The sequence below is a fragment of the Akebia trifoliata genome, chromosome 3, assembly GCF_017979445.1.
Source record: "Akebia trifoliata isolate Shusen 1 chromosome 3, ASM1797944v1, whole genome shotgun sequence".
Lineage (NCBI taxonomy): Eukaryota > Viridiplantae > Streptophyta > Magnoliopsida > Ranunculales > Lardizabalaceae > Akebia > Akebia trifoliata.
This window is the reverse complement of record NC_141377.1, coordinates 27094960-27110142: the sequence shown is the minus strand read 5'-3', so window position 1 is coordinate 27110142 and position 15183 is coordinate 27094960. Positions and strand designations below refer to the sequence as shown.

Here is a 15183-nt window from a genome sequence, read left to right as displayed (position 1 = left end):
ATTAGACTTGCTCAATGAGCCCAACCCACCCAAAATTACCTAACTTGGGATAACCTGAGCTCAACCCGATTTTAGAAGCTTAATCTCGGGTTGAGTTTGGATTACTAAGCTCTAACCCGATGATTGAGTTGAGTTGAGGTTGACCCTCCAACCCACCCAGGATGCAGCCCTATCGACTGGTAGGTTTTGAGTTTTGAACCATTGAGTGGTACAAATTTTTAAATAAAATGGAAATCAAGTATGATAATCATCTTTGGGTTTATATATAGATTATTAAGTCTTCGTAGTCGGTTATAATCATGAATCACACAAATGTTGTATCCTTAATAGTAGTGCTACTTACCATACCCATATGAATCATCTGAAAGTGGTTCAATTTCGATGGGTAACAAGTCAACTAGCAAAATAGTTGCCTTGGTCCGATGCCACCAAAGTTGATTGATTAGTTGCTTAATGACCTCTAGAATGTTTAATATGTACCATTTTTAAAAAGAAACTTGATTTTACTCTCTCAAACTTGACTCAAATTTCTATAGATTTACAATGCAAGCTAGAGCTCTCAATATTTCAAAGGCGGCGTAAGCTGTAATAAGCACATTTGAAGACAATTGAACTTAAAAAGAGCAAATTCAGATAGAAAAATTTGGAGGAAAGTTATTCCTTCAGCCAACTCCAAATTTTTAGGATATTAGACTTCGGTGAGGATAATGTATTTCACTATGTACTGTGAAAAAAAAATTCACAAAATTCCATCGCCCTATATCTTACTAAGAAAAAATTTTATTTTACGACGTGTATAAAATCTCGACTGCCTCTGCTTTAGAGATTTATCACAAAAAGATTAATCTCAAATCAAAGTAGTGACAAATCAACTTCATGATGCCATATCAATAGGGATGATGGCATTGTAGACTCTGTCGGTAGCCTTGCTAGCCTGAAAAACAAATGAGCGACAATTAGATGTGACCGACAAGAGTTGAAAATATTAGAACAAAGCCTTATCCCAAAGATTTCAAATAATAGGATTGAAAAAAGAGGCGAAAATATGCTTTACTTCTTTCTCCCAATTAGTGCGAAGAGTTATGATTAAAAGAGACGACACTTGCACGATCAATGCACATATGATCCCTGACCAAAGTCCCTATTAAACCACATTGTCAATACAAAACTATGTATTAGTATCATCTTATTTGCGACGATAAAAGTAGATACAATAATATAAGCTAGACAAAGATAAAAGGAGGAGACAAAAACTCACCATTCCTCCTATGTGGAGGACAAAAGCAAAAACAATAGCACATGGAATGCCTACAAGGTAATAAGCTCCTAGATTGACAAAGGCACCAATCTTCTGCCAACCACATCCTCTAGCAACTCCTGAACATCAGTTAAGAAAGACCCATTCAATAAATACTATAATGAACTTGATTTTGTAACTCTTTTAAGCAGTGACAAGGTTTTAAATCTCGTCCGATACCGAGATGACTTGCCCGATTCATCTTGGTATCGTCCGTGAATGAGAAGGATAGACAAGGTGTCTCTGCTGTGCCGAATCTCACGAGAAAAACAAGATGACTTGGTCGAGTCAATCAGGATTTTGCACATTTTACTACAAAATAATTAATTTTTTATAATTCAAATACATATTATCTAAATAGAATATGATTTTATGATTGAATATATTCTAATCAACTTAATTTTATTTTAAATATACATGAGTAAATAATTGTAAAATGAGTTAGTTTATCTTGTCGGAGACAACTCAGTCTCATCCATGGACGAGACGATACATCAAACCGAGATTTGAAACCATGACCAGTGACAGATCTATAACGTTTCAATCTCTATTTGAAAGATTTCGCATTACTTAACCCATTTGCCTATATGGTACTATGAGACTTTGGAAATCTATCTGCCAAAGTAACTTGGTTATGAATGACAAAAGATTTTTTGTTGAACATCATTTAAGTACCCATTGATTAGTAACTCTAATATATGATGCAGTTGATCCGATAACCATCCTAAGTAAGGATAGATTTATAATCATTTGAAATTGAAACCTATTCCTATTCGCTTAAATAGGACTCATCATGATAATGTTTATTAAAAGATAGATTTAGTATTAATTTTGGAAAATCTGATCTCAAAATGAATTCATTCTCCCGATGTCGGCACAATAGTCTACTAAAAATAAGTACAAACCTGACAGAACAGATTGGGTTCCATCCAAGAAGTTGGAGATTGCGAGGAGTGGTATCATTTTTGCTAAATAGCTTACGACTTCTTCTTCGTTACTATAAGCATAACCCCAAATACGACGTACCAAGACCATGGTTAAGCCTATCAATGTGCCCTCAGTAATCACTATGAATAACACAACCCACACAGCTAAACGTGCAGCTTGTGGATGCCCCGCACCCAACTCATTTGAAACTCTTGTGCTGTGAAAGAAAATTGTCAAAAATCATCAAATGTTTTATGAAATATCATTGAGGAAAGGGTTTACCATCCATTTAGCTAAACTGACCTTATGGCTCCACTGAGTCCAAACGGGATCATCCATACCATCGCAGCTGTGTTAAGGCTAGGGACATAAATGTTTAGTGATTAATGAACTATTAAATGCTAATTTTACATAGGAAATGATGAAATTATAGAAGAGAAATGAACAATTCTAGAATCATATATTATGGTGGAGAAAGTTCAGAACAGGACACGCAAAAAGCCAAAGTTACTGTGCCACAATGGAACTTTTATATAACAAACAGAGGTACCTAATGATCTTGCATTTGTTTAAATATATTTTATAATTTATACCATTTTTTATGATCATTTGTTTGAAGTTAAAGGCCTTATAAAAGTAAATCTTTACCATTATAATGAGAGAAGGGGGAGTAGATATGGTTGTTCGGCACCAAAATTTGGATCACTTAAATGCCCCACCTTTACATTTAAATTTAATAAAATCAAAGTCATTTTGGTCAAAATCCAAGAAAATTGCAATTCCTTGACCCTATAATCACGTAGTTAGATTTCAAAATTACAAAAATATCCCTTTTACTATGTAATCTTCAAGAACCCTTGAATTAATACTTCAAATAACAAATAAGTCATTCTGATACATGTGCGTTTGTACATGCCACCTTCTAGTTTAATTAAATGCGAGTACAACATGTAGCTTGCTTGGTAAAAGAATTCAATTACCAAACCTATAAATTAAATATTTTGATAATGTGAGTGACAATGAAATCTTGGCTTCCTACTCGTCCTGTTTGGTAAAACACCCATTATTATATCTTCCGAGTCAAAAATTGTTGTTGGCTACATTCATACATATGTACATTTATATGAAGGTGATGAAACCTGATCTGAAGTCTATCACTTGCTCTCATTCAAGAAATTATAACAAAAATATTGATAAGATATGAACATAATGCTAACCTGACTGACAACACCGATGTTTCTAGCTCTGGATTAGGAAGAAAACCCGATAAGAGAACCATCAATTCAAATGACCACATTTCCAAGCTGTTCCAAATCATATAATTATCAACTCATAATCAATATATTAAAAGCTTTTAGATCATGTATGCAACTTAATTATTGAAGGAGACCATAGGCGAAAAGGCATGGAAAGAGAATAGTTGGGCAGCATTACCAGACCATGATAGCTGAAGGGATGGCAAGTCTTATAAAGTTCAAAACATCATGTAAAGCCTCCTTCGAAAATCCAGTCCAAGTTTCTTTGCAAGTAGGAGAGAATTTGACATAAAGTGCCAACAATAACACATTGACCCAATAGGAGAAGGAATTTGCCAATGCAGCACCTCGATTACCAAGTCCGGATTTGAACACCATAATCCAACACACGAGTAAATGTAGTAAAGTGGTAATTCCCGAGCTTATCATCATTGGAAAGACGATGTTTTGGGTTTGTAAAAATCTAACATGACATTGAAGGAGACCATAGGCGAAAAGGCATGGAATCATGTAAAGAGCATAGCGTCCGGCTTCTGCTGATATAGCTGGATCTTGCCCAACCGCCACGAGAATGGGACCGGTGTAGGCCCAAATGAACGCGAGAGGAATACTAACGAGTGAAAGAACAAACATGGCCCTCTGCATATGTATGCCGAGCATATAGTATTGTTTTGCACCATAGGACTGACCACATAAGGTATCCAATGCGCTTCCCATTCCCATCTAGTGTCAAAACAAAAGGTTTAAGTAATTAAGATTTTTATTACCAATTTAAGAGTTCCATTCCACAAGATAAATTAGAAGAGCCTATTCTAAGTCATTAACTTATTTTTTTGTTTATTTTAATTGGGGTTTAATAATTAAAAGTTTGGGTGCCAATGGCAGCTCTCTTTTAAAACTGGTTGCATCGACTTGCTACTTGACCCGATTGATTTTCGAGGTGACTCAGTCACAAAACTAGTTGGAATCAACTCAGCTAGTCAACTCAAAACTCGTACAACTCAACATGGAAACTCGGCCGGATTAGGCTGAAAATGCACCGAGTCAAGAAAAAAACTCCAAAACCCTTGATTTTTCACCCAAGAAACCCATCATTGAAAAATGGTAAAAATATGTGTAGAAAAATCTATATAAAAAATGAAGAAAAAAAACAAACCCACCATACCATGAAGCTGAAGCCAGTCATAGTTGCAAAAAGTAGTGGCCATGAAAGCACTTGATAGATGTATTTGTTTGGTTTGTGATTATTGATATACACTTGTTAGGTGAGTCAACATTTATTAAAAAAATAATAAAATGAAGTCTAGACAAATCTACTAAAGAAAAAAAAAAAAAAACAGAGGAACCCAACAAACCAACGAGTTGCATCGATCAGTGTGTTGTAAGTATAAAAAATGGTGAGGTAATATAAGTTCCCTAAAAAAATATGCTAAAACTAAGTGTAAAAAAATATATATAATATAGAAAAATAGAAAAAAAGAAAGAAGAAGAAGAGAGACCCATCATACGAACCAGCTGAAACTACTCACAGTTGCAAAAAGAAGTGGCCTTGGAAGCATTAGAGAGATGTAACACTGATTGGTGTGTTACGAAGAAAATTTGGTCTGCCAATAAAATTTCTCTAAAAGGGTAAAAACCAAATTTTAAAGAAGGAAATCTCTATACAAAAGAAAAATAAGAGAGACCCAAAATAGCAAGAACTCACAGTTGAAAAAAAAAAAAAAAAAAGTGGTCATGGAAGTACCAGAGAGAGGATTGAGAGAGATATTTGGCATGTATGTAATATTTAATTTTATAAATTGGTGTTTGATGTGGGAAATCTATACAAAAGGAACCAACATACCAAAAAGTTGAAAAAAAATAAGTGGCCATGGAGGGAGGAGAGACTAGAGAGAGCAATGATTGGTGTGTTATAAGAAAAATATGGTGTGGAAATATAAATTATCTAAAAATGATAAAAGCAAGAAAAATAAGAGAAATCCAACATACCAACAAGCTAAAACCAGTAACAGTTGCAAAAAGAAGTAGCCATGGAAGCACCAGAGAGGGGTAATTCTCCAAGATGACCTACATACATCACTGAGATCACTTGCAAACAATATTGTAAAAGATTTACTGTTATAAGAGGCACAGCTAACCATAACTGTTTCTTAACTTCTTCAAAAATCTGTTTTCTTCTCCTCACACCCTTTTCAATCCTTCTCTCTTCATCACCCAAACAATCAGAACCATTTTCTTCAGAGATTTGATGAATTAGAAGACTTCGTTTCTGTTCTTCACTAGTGTTGTTCATCTTTTTTCTTATTCTTTGCTTCTACTCACAAGAGATAAATGAAAAAGGATGAAAGATGGGAAAATGACTCTCGTCCGCAAAACGTTATTTAATGAATGATGAATGATGTCAAGACACCTTATTCTGGATCGCGACTTTTTCTTTTTGTTTATCCATAATAAGGCAGGTTATGAATGAGTCTACACTGGCCATACTTACATTTGTTATTTATTACATATATACCCCTAAGACTTAAAATGGTATGGATTTTATTTAAAATCGGAGTGATTTAAACTCGCATTTGATCGATTTGATTTCATTAAATATATCTGAATTAAAATATGATTTCAGATCACCAATTTTTATTATCGAACTCAATATTTTTTAAAAATTATCAAATTTAATAATAAAACATATTGAGCTCGACAATAATAAATTGTGAGCTTGACAATTAAAAAGTAAATGAATTATCAAGATGTCGTCCAAAACTTAGGGTAGAAAGGAATCCTTGTCAGGTCCTTTAAAATTTTTTCCTTTAAATACCTCAGGTGTCTGTGTAAATCCCATATAAAATGACAAGAAATGATTTTCTTTTGAAAAATGTGATTTTTAAATTTATGTTGTTGGTAGAGATAGTTCAATATAGTTGAGGCTGAAAAAGAAAAAAACATAGACGTCAAGACATCTAATGTTTCAAATTGTCTTGGAATATTTCGATGGAGATATTGATAATTTTTTCTCCCAACCAAAACATTACTTGAGTTGAGGTTTTAAACATTTCTTATGATTATGCACTTTACATAGATTTCAATTTCTCATCCAAATCAATTATGCACGGAAAAAAACTTTGTAGGGGCGGCCCTCTTCAAAATTTGGAAGGAACTCTCCTCTTTGGATTACACATGGCACTTCAAGGAGGTGTTTCCAAATTTGATGGAAATGTAGCGGGGTGAAATAAATTCAAAGTACCCAAAATATCATTTCTTATATTGGATACCTTTGGCGTTCATTCCCACAATTAGTTATGACAAATGAAGAATAGAGAAAGACATACTCATTATGAAAACAGTCTAGAGATTTATTTAAGAAAAAAAAATTGATTTAGCACCATTTTGTAATAATTATAAGATTAAAAAAAAGAAAAGAAAAGAAAAACATAAATACAGCAACTGACGTGGACCGTGCACATAATCATAGATTTATTTTCTCGGGATACATAAAAAAATGGTTACGTGCACATTCTGCTAGTTGAGTGGATTTTTTTGAGTCACATTAGTCAAAGAATCGTGATCCAGAACGGTCTCCCATTCTTATAACAACGTTAAGTGTCTACATGGCATATTTTTGTTGGAGTTCAAACACATCGGGCTGCATGTACAATTGGGTTAAGAGTAATAGGTATTTTTAAACTCCAACAAAAACGTGCCATGTGGACACCTATCCTTTATTATATAAATAGAAACCTTATGGATCCTAACTCTTATTCAAATTATTTTGATGATAAAAATGGTTATTTTAAAAATTAAAATATTTAAATAAAGATAAATAAGAATACTGTGTTTTACTCTTTGGGTTTCCCACCCTAGAACCTGTCAAAGGATCCTCCTAAACCATAGCCTAACTTGATTCAATTGAAGGTTTGAATTGATGATTAGGGATCTAATAAGGATACAATCAAATGTGTTATTGGATCGGATTTAGACCCAAATGTTGTGATCCGAAAAAGATCCAAATGGTGATGCAAACAAAATACAATAATAAAAAAAAAACATGAAAGCCACCAATATGATTCTATCGCTAAGACAACAAAAAAGTGTGTGAAGTTAAACGACACCAAACATCTGAGATGCACGTGACGAATCATATTATAACCTAAACAATAAAGACAACAAATAAACTTAAGACCTTGATTTCAATAATCGACAACAACATCTAAAACCACACTTAAAGCCGACAAAAAGAAAGGGAGGATTGCATCTAAGAAACCATTTAATTAGTTAATTAATATGGAAAATGAAAATTAGGCTCTAATAAAATAAACTTAGTAAAAGTTAGACTTGATCACACTTGGAATATGGACTGTCACATACGGTAACAGAGTAGTGATGAGCAATGGTGCACACGGTTCAGGTTAGGTGAAGTATTGGAATCGAACTTGGTCGGTTTTACAAATCTTGAACCTAAATCGAACCGAAACAATTCAAACTGGCCTTAGCTCGGTTTGGTTCTTGGATCACCAAATTATGTATTCCTAATGATGAGCTTCAAGTGCATTAATAAAATTTCACAAAAGCACACATGGGTTCACTTCTGATTTGCCTTCCACTTCAAGGATAAAATCTTATGTACTTTCTGGCTTCCAACAACCTAAAATGACAAAAAAGATGGTTATGCAAGTCAAATTGATGTTGTCCAATTGCAAATCATCATCGTCAATAGAAGAAAATGATGTCTTATCCTAACTATTTGGATATATGGTCATGAATTTTGTGCAGCCATTTAATGGTATTTAGAGCAAATGTATAATTAGAATTCTAGAAATATCCACGAAAGGAATAAAATATAACTTAAGCGTATAATGGGGGGTGTAAATCCAGGATATACTAGTTGAGACAGTGGAGTATCCATCATTATTTCTGTCTATTTGGTGTAGATTACCAATAAAAATAAGAGAACAAAAATATATAAAATCTTGACAAGCAAGAGTCAATCCATAGAGACAACATTGATCTAGCAAATTTTCTTTTGACTTAAAACAATTACGATTTTAAAAATATTAAAGGAAACTGAATTAAGAATATCGTAAGATAAACAAGAGTAGAAATAACAATGTAGATAATTAGATCAGTCAAATCTACCAAAATAAGTCACCATATTAATTTATTTATTTACTTTTTATCTTGATCCAATTAACAAAGCTCCTGTGATAATATTTAATAAGACGAAATTAAAGGTGAAATATCGGATCTCTAACAAAATATAGTTTAACTTGAACTTAACTAAAATTAAACTATCAAAATCATGAGAATAACATTATATCCAATGATCACTACTTAAGAAATTGTTTTCACAATAAAACATTGAAGCATGATTGAAATAAATAATTATCTAAGATGATCTTGTTTGGACTTCATCGACTTCTCTAATGGAAGTCTAGCCATAGATTATAGTAAGAATAATAAAAATAAACAAAAATAAAAAAGAGAGGAGAATAGGGAAGAAAAAGTGATAATCTTTTATTAATCTTGACTTGAATCTAGCAGAATACTCTTTTTGCTTACAAAGCTTGAACAGAAAGTAAACCTAAAAACTAGAAAAATATATGAGAATTAAGAGAAGAGAGATATCTTTAAGCTTTGTCTAGTCTTTTATTTATAGAGGCCAGATTAGGGTTCCTTTAGAATTCAGAGAATTGTCGTGTTTTACAAGGACTTTGAAACCTAATTTGCTACGTTAGAAATCATGCCACCTCAACATTATATGAATCTCGAGATGAAGTAAGTTGATTTCACCTCGTCGCCCAAGGTATTCACTGTGTCACGATGCTTGTGGGTCCATTGACTTTGGTCTTCGGTCCGTGATCTTGTCTTGCATTTTGAATTATAATACGCATCTTTAATTATCTTGGTTCATCCTTTTCTACTCTCACGACTTTGACCTATTACATATAAATAACCATAATTAGTCCAAAAATGCTCAATTTATTCAAAAACAATAATAATTATGAACTATCAACATATTATGTTTATTTAGGAGATTTTATATATTATTCAACCTTAAAGTCTCTGTAAATAAGGCCCTAAAAACAACTTTCTAGGCCCTGATAACTATCTAAGAGATTTCTCCTATTAATTACTTATATTAAAATGTTATATAAATAGATTATATTTATATTATAAATATTATTTCGGTTCTAGGATACCTATGAATCAAAAACCAAACCAAATCAATCGGTTCTTCAACTTTTCAACCTAGAACCGAATTGATTGTTTCCAAAACCAAACAAAAGCTACCCTAATCACTTGGGTTCGGTTTGGTCTGACCTAATCCAATGTGCACCCTTAATGGCAAGTGGTGATAGAGGATTGGAGGTAGAAAAATGGGTTAAATGATTTCGGGGAAGAAAACAAGTTTAGGCATTTTATAAATTAAAAAAATAGGGTTAAAAATTGAATAATATACATGTGATGGACTTTCCATGTGATAGACAGTTATATCTAATTGTTAAAATTTAGGAGTTTAATGATCATCCATTTCAAACACTTGATTTGAGTTTTAAAAAAAATATTCTTTGATTTTCTTTTTATTTTTTAAATCTGATCTAAATCATAAATCCAAGAGGATAGTGTTGTTAGATTTTTTCAGTGTGTTTTTTTTTTTTTTTTTTGTAGAACAAGAACTACAAGAGAAACTCGTTATAAAGGATCCGCTCCCACCATCGGCAACCCAACTTTTATTTATTACACCCCAATTTCTTAAATTATTTATCACATCTCAATTAAAGATTAAAAGTTAAAATATACTCTTCAAACAGTACAAAATTTTGGCTCAAATTATTATCTCAATGTTACAAATCATTACACATTCCATTCAAACAATTTGGTAGCTGTATAAAATCCTAAACCCTAAAAAAATAAAAAAAATGGTAAAATGATTGTGAGAGAAAGAGAGAGAGAGCTTCTATTGGACCCCAACTTTTACTTATTCTCAACCATTCGTTTATTTATTTATTTTAAATTGGGGTGTAATAAGTGAAAATGCCTCGATCTACGGGTGTGGATCCACTTTAGGGTTTTATCAGGAAAAATCCTTTTATGGGGTTCTATAAAGTTGTCGTCTAATTTTACGATCTTGAAATAAAAAATTGACTCTAAATAGATAAAGCAAAAAAAAAATCCACTAATTGACTATGAGTAAGGGGATCAAGTTACGGGATTGGAAGATGTTAGGTACCAATCCCGCCTAACAAAAGTCGGTTCCTACTAATACCTAAAATCTACATTGCAAAAATCATAATTTCTAAAATTAGTGGGATTACCTTTAGATGAGATCGATAGTTGATTGTTGGTAGTGTGTTCTCTCAGAAATTCGTGGTGACTATTTTCTTGTAAATTTTCTCGATTTGTATTTGCTTTTTGATCTGCACCAGATTACCAAGATAAAAATTCTTATATATTTTACTAGTTAAATCCAAGTGTTTTTTAGGATTTCTAAGTATTTTCGGATTGAAAATCAAGGCTTAGGTATGGGTATTGGGTTGGGACTTCAAATTTTGAGTTTTAGAAGGGTTCTAGAAAGCTTTTGACCTCTTTTCTCTAATATTTTTGAAGACGTACAAGATTTGGTAGTAAAGTTGTCTTTTTAAAGGTGTTTTTTTTTATTTATTACAAGGTTTGAGTTATATTAAGTATATTTTTAAATAAAGTTTATTCCTAACTTATCTTCAGGTGGTTTTAGATAAGATTTCAAGTGATTATTATTTAAATTGGAGAGAATAATTATTTTTTAAATTTTAGAAAACTTTTCATGGAGGGTTATTTATTAAGTTATTTGAAATTCTTTGAGATCCCCGTGAAGGGTTCTTTAATTAAATATTGCGTGGGTCCCACTAGAATAAATGAGTTGCTACTTGAAATCGGCCCATAGGTTTAATTAATCACATTTATTTGTTTATAATTTTTAATTTGATTTATTAAGATTTCACTTTACATTTATTAATATTTCTAATTATCAATTTTAGATTTTTCGAATTTTAAAATTTTAAAATTATCGTTTTGCCCTTAAAAAGGGTTTTTGTGTTGGGATGTCATTTTTTTTTTATGTTTTAGGATGTTTTCGAATCGATTTTTTACAAGGAATTGGTTGGAAATGTCGGTTTGTTTCATTTATAGAATTTTGACCTAAAATGGATGTGGATCCCATGAGGAGTATTTTGGTAATTTTGTGAAAATAGAAAAATAGTTTATTAGGTTTTAGGTTGTCATATTATGTGTTTGAAAATGTTTTTCTAAACGTGATGTAGCCTCTAGTAATATTTTGGCATCAGGGGTATTTTGATAATTTGATCGTTTTTAAACAATTTTTCTTGTAAAGTTTCGTTTAGTTTCAAAATAATGATTTCTATCTTTCAGATTGTATTTTCCAAGCGCAATATAGTTTTTAAGGTTTGTTTGCATGGATTATCTAATCTAAGTTTTGGAAACATATCCAGTGAATGACAAAAACCTTTAGAGCATCTGTCCATTATCGAGAACCACTGCGATTGGAATGACGAGTTGATTAATCAATTGAATGCAAAAAACGGTATCTCTATAATAATAATTTTTCTTTCCTTTTGTGTTTTTGATGACGAAGGTGTCCCAACCCATAGGACCAAGTAGCAAGGGCGAGGCAACTAGCCTCTTGGAGCTTCATGTCTAGCCAAAGTCTTTGAGTACATGTAATATCATGCAAACCACACATACCCGATAAGCCGAGATAAATCCTTGTGAGGGGCCAATGAAGGGCTTGAACTCAAGACCTTCCCCTTGTTTGAGAGAGACCCTGGTTATTATGCCCAACATTTGTTGGTTTGCGAAGAATGTTTCTTATTATATAATAAAATAATAATTCCGATATAAAAAATGTTTTCTAATGCTAAAAGCATGCGTCCAAGGTTGGCAACAGGTCAGATAATATTCAATTTCCTGATTCATTTGATCCTAATTATTTGGGCTCTAGTACATTTTATTTACCCAATTAAGAATTCAGAGAAACCTACCCAAAATTATCTTACCCAATTTTATAGGGTCTGATACAAATATGTATCAGATCCAGCTTGAATATCCATTTACCTGAGTTTAAGACAATAAATTCATAATGGGCTTATTTGACCCTGGATATGACCAAAAAATTAGAACTCCCCAATCCTCTCAATGAGGTTTATATATAATCTAGATATTCATCTGAAATTTGGGTACGAGATTGATAAGGATATCCTTCAAAAAGTCAAATAAAAAGTCGAATATAATATTCTTAAAAAAAAATAAAATCAGATACAAAACCACATACATTCATTTTACCATGATAAATTTGGGTCCAACTCCAAATCAATTGGTTATGAGGCCTAGGAACTCATAAGCAGAGAGACAAAGGCAATGAGTGTCAAATGTGGAACTAAACTAATATATATTTTCAATAAAAATGGGTTTCTTGTCATGGTAGAAATTTTTTTAATGTCATTATCTCACGATTGTTGTCACTCCTAAAATTTAAAAATCAATTCTCAATATTTTCCATATTATCCAAGGTACAATCAAACACGGACAAAGACTTGATAAGAAAATTCATATCCAAAAGGACAATTTTCTTAGAGAAGGTGAGTGGAAAGATGCCTAGGGTTAAAATCTACCAACATGTCAAGATCCAAATTAGAATCGGTACTTGGTCCTTTATAGGGATCGTTGTGTTCACACCGATGGTCCAATAAAGAGGCGATTTAGTGGTATCTCTCTTTTCATTACAAACGGGGCCTATACAGCTACTTAATATTCCATTCCTTGTCAGTATTAGTCAATCCGGTAAAGCACTACACTTTTATTTGCAATCATACACTCTCTTACTGAAGTTCAATTTTGTTTGATAAACTCATTCAATATATATATATATGGGAAATGTTCAGCAACAAACATTTTAGCAAAACATTTTTCAAAACATGGGTTAGAGGCTTTGGAATGGGCTGATTTTTGGTGACGATCATCTTTACAGTGAGGGGATCATCATCACCAAAAATCAGCCCATTCCAAAACTTCTAACCCCATCAAAAATGATTTATAAAAAATGGACGGTCCACGATTTTTCAACTTGTAAACTGAGGCTAGAAGTTTTGGAATGGGCTGATTTTTTGTGAGGATGATCTCCTCACCGTAGAGATCATCCTCACTAAAAATCAGCCCATTCCAAAACCTCTAACTCATGTTTTGAAAAATATTTTGCCAAAATGTTTGTTGCTGAACGAGACCCTAATATATATCTCTTTAAAAATAAAATGTTCACCAAACTTTTAGTAGCCCTATCACTTTTGATTGTTGACCATAGCCATTTGATTTGAATACCCAAATATCTAATAACTAGAAATTAGCAGTGAAAAGTGCTTGAATCCAAAATAAGTAATTAATAATAATAATTTTTTTTACATCCATGGAAATAAAAAGACATAAATTAGTCTATTTTTTAATAAAAAGTCACACACCCTTGTGGAAGGAGGAAAGGCGGCTGAATTCTGTCTGATAGTCCTTGAAAGTTAAGAAACTTCAGCAAATTTTGAATGATTTGAATGTACTTGAGAGTTGATACTGTAGGTTTACACATTCAATAGATGGGTTCCTTTAATTGCCCATTCTCTTACCTCAAGTCCAAGTTACATGTATACTCACCACAAAGTTAAAAAAACTAATTGTTCGTCCATGGTAATTATACAACTTAAAAAATATGAGATAGTTTCCACACAAGAAAAATAAAAAAGTGATTTAGTATTGATTGGGAGTAATTCATTAAATTACTCCACAATAATAAAATAATTACCTAATAATTATAATTAATTTCATATGTTTCCTTGTTTAGAGAGATGACATGAATTGGGGACTCTACAAAAATAGACTATGTTGTTCACTTTCGAGGGCATAGAGAAGCAATGGTTCGGTAAGTGGGTTAATACTCATTAATGCTATTAGCACCCCAATGTTTATACCTCTTGGAAAATGTTGGAACCCCCTCCAATACATATAAATATGAGATGATCCATTAAGATCATTTACTCTATTTTCTTTTTGGGAAATCCTTTTGAGATTCTCAAGTCTAATGATCACATCCCACGTGTTACAAGATCTAAATTCCAACAATGGTATCAGAGCAATGTTGATTTTGTTTGAAGGAAATTTTTTTTTCCTCCCATCTCTTCTTTGTATTTAATAAATAGAAATCTGTATGTGGCGCCCCGCCGAACGCTAACACAAATCCCCATGTTAGATCTCGAGGTATTATGTAGCACCTCGAAATTTCGGCATGATCTCTTCTGTTTATGTTAGTATTTCAAGGCATTCAACTTGCACCTGATAAACGACATACAATCCTGCATACATATACAAAATATAATACTAGCGGAAGCTTATATACGTCTAATAATGTACGAAAGATCAGAGTGCGGAAGAATAACCAGAATACAGGATTATACAAAATTTCTCACTCTAACATAAATCCTAACACTCAAGACAGAATCCATAAAACTACCTGAGGAAATTGACACCACTAGGGGCTATAACCCTAGTACTTACCAGGTGACGAACTCTGGTTGTCTATCTGACCAACCAGATGATCCTCATTCGTACTCTATACTTGCCTCGTCAAGCTCTGAATCTAAAACTAAAAAATAGAGAAGGAAATGGTGAGTAACA

General features: G+C 32.5%; 1 protein-coding gene across 1 annotated transcript; it reads right to left on the bottom strand.

The window, feature by feature from the left end:
• Nucleotides 1-661: 661 nt before the first annotated feature.
• Nucleotides 662-5859, bottom strand: LOC147406242 (protein DETOXIFICATION 16-like). Its single transcript, XM_086434207.1, is given in 9 exon segments — nucleotides 662-934; nucleotides 1055-1141; nucleotides 1259-1377; nucleotides 2203-2441; nucleotides 2528-2584; nucleotides 3442-3528; nucleotides 3659-4203; nucleotides 5470-5499; nucleotides 5501-5859. Coding segments are annotated over 9 exon segments (1497 nt in total). The 5' UTR covers nucleotides 5774-5859; the 3' UTR covers nucleotides 662-874.
• Between the last annotated feature and the right edge of the window lie 9324 nt (nucleotides 5860-15183).